This window comes from Mus pahari, chromosome 9 (assembly GCF_900095145.1).
Source record: "Mus pahari chromosome 9, PAHARI_EIJ_v1.1, whole genome shotgun sequence".
NCBI classification, from domain to species: Eukaryota; Metazoa; Chordata; class Mammalia; order Rodentia; family Muridae; genus Mus; species Mus pahari.
Window position 1 is genome coordinate 55667810 of NC_034598.1, and position 5418 is coordinate 55673227.

The 5418-nt window shown below is 43.3% G+C and overlaps 1 protein-coding gene across 1 annotated transcript in view; it reads right to left on the reverse strand.

The window, feature by feature from the left end:
- Wif1 (WNT inhibitory factor 1) overlaps nucleotides 1–5418 on the reverse strand; it is a 68562-nt gene that overhangs the window by 3581 nt on the left and 59563 nt on the right. The window contains exons 8-9 of the mRNA XM_021205138.1: nucleotides 905–1000; nucleotides 298–393 (exon numbers count right to left, since the gene is read on the reverse strand). Coding sequence (XP_021060797.1) covers nucleotides 298–393; nucleotides 905–1000 — 192 coding nt within the window. The remainder of the gene's footprint in view (nucleotides 1–297; nucleotides 394–904; nucleotides 1001–5418) is intronic.

Below are 5418 nucleotides of genomic sequence, written 5' to 3' on the forward strand. Positions count from 1 at the left end.
AGGGAGGGAGGGAGGGAGGGAGGGAGGAGGCAAGCCAACTTTATTCAGTTTCCTCCCTCAGCACACTGAATTACTGAACTAGCCGGATTAGTATGCATTATTAGTTTAACCTAGTGAATGTTTCTGGAGATGCTTTGCAGAGCTGGTGGCATTTTACAGGCCTTCGTCTATTCCGGAGTTAGGCTGGCTTGGAAGTTGGTAGAAGAGATGAGCAGAGGCGCGGGGGGGGGGGAGAGGGCTGAGTTACAGGTTTTCTGAGCAAGCCGCTGCCCAGAGCTCCCCAGCTCTGCTACTCACTCTTATTGCAGTGTCTGCCGTGCCAGCCCTCTCGACACTGGCATTTGTTGGGTTCGTGGCAGGTTCCGTGGGCACCACAGCCAGGCTCGCAGACGGCTGGAATCAGAGCAGAGCAAAGCCATGTTTCCTTGACTTTTCTGTGTCTTGCTTTTCCTCTAGATTGTGTTAGTTTTGGCTTCCCCCATTATTTTTCTTTTTCCTTAGTCACTTTCTGGCCAAAAGTCGGCTTCAGAGTTGAGAAAAAAAAATCCTTAGGAAGGATCTTTACAGTAAGCCGCATGTTTCTCACATACAAAGACTCTCGGTGAGCTTTGAAACTGCCTCATTCTGAGAGTGTATTCCTTTCAAGAAAATCCGTAATAAATAAACGAACAAGCAAACCAAACAAGACAATAAAAGAATTTGGCCACGTGCATAAATATTTTATGTTCAGGGATTCCCACAACGCCTGTGGTCTGGTCTAAGTAAAAGAAGCATATACATCCATCAGGGCAGAAGCTCAACTCTAATGCCCAGACAGCACGCAGCAGGCGTGGACACTGTATAGATCCTGAGAGGACGTTAATTCAGCTACTCTGCACCCACACTGCCACTGTGTGGTACTTACGCTTAGAGCACAGGTCTCCTTGGTGACCTTTCGGGCACTTACACTTGCTTTTACCAATGCATTTACCTCCATTTCGGCAGGGTTGGGGGCATTTGCCTGCAACAGAGAGAGAAGCAGCTAAGGACAGGAGGAATACAGGCTTTATTCTATAGTATTCAAAGGAATAACTAAGCTTCGAGAGGAGAAATGCTTTGACATGTCCATCATTGCCATTTATTTTAGGTCTATGCTGGCTTTTATGTTGTTTTTGTTTTGGAGACAAGCCCATTATTGACATGATTATATATGTTGTATTATAATATATAACTTATAACATATAACATATGATATATAATGATTCTTTTCCCACAATGAATGAGCTTCCAAATGCACAAACTGAAAAACTGAAACTCTTCTGGCTCATAAATGCTTATAGTTTCGTTTTTGTTTTTCGTTTGTTTGTTTTGTTTATTTCGTTTTTCGGGACAGGGTTTCTCTGTGTAGCCTTGGTTGTCCTGGAACTCACTCTGTACACCAGGCTAGCCTCGAACACGGAAATCCGCCTGCCTCTGCCTTCCGGGTGCTGGGATTAAAGGCGTGCGCCACCACATCCAGCTCGTAGGGTTTTTTTTTTGTTTTTTTTTGTTTTTTTTAATACAGGGTTCTACAATGCATCATATGACTGAATTAACCACATGAAATTTTCTATAACTTCTGGTTTTTGCATAGTCCTTCTTCTGGAAGTGAGTCTGTCTATAAGCACAGCTGGTGATAGCTTAGCCTAGCATCTTTCATATTTCTTTCCCTCTGCAATCTAGAATTTTCTATTCGAAGGGTGACTTTTTCGAAGTAACTGATAAGGGGCTATTAACCCAAAGCTGAAGCCACATCCTGCCAAGGGAGAGATGATGTGCCGGGAGACAGCCAGCAGCCACAAGGTTTCAGTCACCAGTTTGGGATCTGCTCTTCATTTCTTTGATTTTTTTTTAAACTAATGAAATCTTTGCCATTAACAAACTCACCTTTGTCTCATGAACTCTTTTCTTTATGGCCAAAGAAAAGTTGAGACGAAGCAAACTATAGTATTATTTACTAATAAGCACTGTTTTTGACAAAAGAGTTGAGTTTTGTATGAAAAGTGTTTTACTACAAACACTTAAATTTTTAGTTTGTACTTAGCCCCCAAAACTTTATTTGTTTATAAGTTGGACAAAGGACATTTAGTCACAGAGACAATATGCACACAACAACGATGGGAGGTTACAACCTTGAAAATCTACAATAGACTAGACTTTGGCTTTTTTTTCTCTAAAACTCCCGCCTCTCTTTCTTGAGACAGAGTCTCATGTAGCCCAGGCTGGCCTCCAGTTTACTGTGTAGCTGAGGATACCCTTGAACTCCTTTTTGATCCTCTTATCTCCACCTTCCTAGCATTGGGGACCAAACAAGGAGATTTGTGTGTGCTAGATAAATATTCTTGTCCCAGCTAAGTTACAGTTCCAGTCCCAAAGACCCCCTGTTTGATTGACCACTAAACGTCCCAAAGAACCCTGTTTTCTAAAGAACACTCTCTACTGCTTAATATGATCCCAACTCTTAATTTAAAGAAAAGGCTCTAACTCCAAATTTCCAAAGAACTGTCTGCACCCAACATAGCCACGAAACCGGATCGTGACACCAAAGTCTCTCCAGGGCTTCGGGGTTGTTCACACCAACTCTATGGGGGGATGATCATTAGGTGGCAAAGACACATGGCCCTGCTGTGTGAACAAGTTGGTGAGCTTGGTGCTGCATGGTGGGCTGGGGGGTCCTGGGGTATGAACTTGGTGGTCAGGAACAATGCAGAATAACTAGTGGAGTCTTCTCCCTGATTCTGTGGGATTGCTTATGTTCTTAGTAAGAGGGAAATGAAGACTCTCCACTTCTTCTCAGGTGGGAGAGAGGGAGGAAGAAAGGAAAGCCCACTTGGCTCAGGAATGTGATTCCCAGGGACTGACAGGCCATAGATAGTTCAAAGACTGCAGGATCAGACCTCACCATCTGATTGTTTCAGTATATGGAACACCCGAAGTGTCTTAATATTGACTACTTTTACCTAAAAGCACTTTGCAGCCACATTATTTGGTTGGACATAAGTATACTGAAATCCCAAGGAGTCAGCCTATTTGTAGAGATGAAGTGTTGTCTAAGGACAAGAAGACATCACTGTTTAAACAGCGTTGTCGTATAACTGGTGGAGGAGTCCTTCTGAGAGCAATGCCAGACCATAAGGCACACACAGTGAGGACATCAAATGTCCCTTGAGGCTGTGGGATAACTTCATGTTGTGACTCTGTTTCACAGACAAAAGGATGAAAGAGATACAGAAGTGTTCAAGGGCCAACAATCACCATGTCTGAGCCTTACGACAAGTGGCTTTTAATTATTTTCTACAGAGAGCCTTTATGACAAAGTCCTGCTAAGTTATTCTTAAACTTACTTATAACATGACATGAATAATTTTTATGACCCTTTTAACTGAAGTTCTAGGGAAGATTCTTAGGAAACCTACTGGCCTTGCATAGCATCTAAGGATGCTCTGACTGACCCAGCAACGGCATCTCACAAGGCAGCGTCCACATGGCTCAAGAAGGCATCATTACTGGTAGAAGTCAGGAGAAATGGAAATTAGACTGACAGACAGAAGAAGACAGACACATGTCCTTCAGAAAGAATATCGAGTGTGGTGAGAGTGCGGGGAATTGGAGTTGCTGGTGGGCTGAGAAATGAGAAACAACCTCAGAAAATGCATTCCTTTATGGCCGGGCAATTCTCCTTTGAAGCAAACTTGGGTCATTGAGAGGACTCTGCAGGGAATACACCAGTCACCAGGACTGAAGACTTGATTCCAGTCCCCAGGAGCCACGAGGCAGAAGTAGAGAACTGACTCTCAAGAACTGTCCTCTGATCTACACATATATGCTATGGCATCCCCCCCCACACACACAGACACACACACACACACATACACACAGACACACACACAGACACAAACACACACACACAGACACACACACACAAACACACACAGAGACACACACACACAAACACACACACACAGACACAAACACACACACACAGACACACACACACAGACACAAACACACACACACAGACACACACACACAGACACACACACACACAGAGATATACACATAGACTCACAGATACACACACACAGACACACATAAAGATACAGATACATGCACATGTCTACACACACAGACACATATAGAGAGATACACACAGACGCACAGATACACACACAACACACACACACTCATACAAATACAGACACACGCACATGTATACATACACACACATAGAGATATACACACAGACTCAGATACACACATAACACATACAGAGACACACACTCATACAGATACAGACACATGCACATGTATACACACACACACAAGCACACACACACACATACACACACATGCACATGTATACACACACACACACAAGCACACACACACACACACATACACACACACTTAAAAATGCAAACCAGTCTGCGTGGAAACTTGCTCACAAATATTTACAACTGTGTTGTGCAAATAACCCTGGTGTGGGAACAATTCAAATGCTCCTCATCTGGCAAAGGAATAAAGAAGTCTATCCACACAGCTGGATGCTACTCAGCAGTGAACCGGAGAGAAGGGCTGCCATACTCCGCTCCATGCGTGATCCTTGACAACAACGACCTTAAGTAAAAGACTGGGCACAAGACCCTGTTATCTCCTGTGACTCTGTTTCTATGAGATGTTCAGAACAGGCAAAGCTAAAGAGAAAGAAAGTGGACTGGAGGCTGGCAGGCCCTGGGGTTATGAGGGGACTTGGGAGACATTTCTAATAATCATAAGTATAAATGTTTGCTTGCTTGCTTGCTTACTTGTTTGTTTGGGGGGGTGATAAAGCGTTTTGAAATCATAGGTTGCAGCACAATTTGTGGATATGTAGGATACAGTTTAAAATGCAGTCTTACACTATGCTTATAGAGTCGCTAAGAATAGGAATAAATAGTTCAATTCTGCATTTTGTCTGTAGACTCTGAGAGAAACACCACACCTACCCCCCACCTCCATTTTATTCCTGATGGTGTTTCTTTTAGTCGAAACAGGAAGTTTCCTAAAGGGATTTGAATAAAACTTGTGGTTGAATCTATGATGAGTTTTCAAAACCCTGCGTTTTTTGGTCTAGCTAGAATTAAAAAAAAAAAAAAAAAAAGACAGTAAAGGGGGAGAGAGACAGCTGGAGAGGAAGAGAGGGAAAGAGACAGGAGGAAGGGAAGAGGAAGAAGAGGGGGAAGAAGAAAGGGAAGAAAGGTGAGGAGAGAGAGAGAGAGAGAGAGAGAGAGAGAGAGAGAGAGAGAGAGAGAGAGACACTTCACCTGAGGAAGGTTCATAAACACAAAGGCATAAAAGGGCAGGCACCCTTCCATGAAATGAGAGCAGGTACAAAGACTCGGAAACAAACTAAGGATGCCA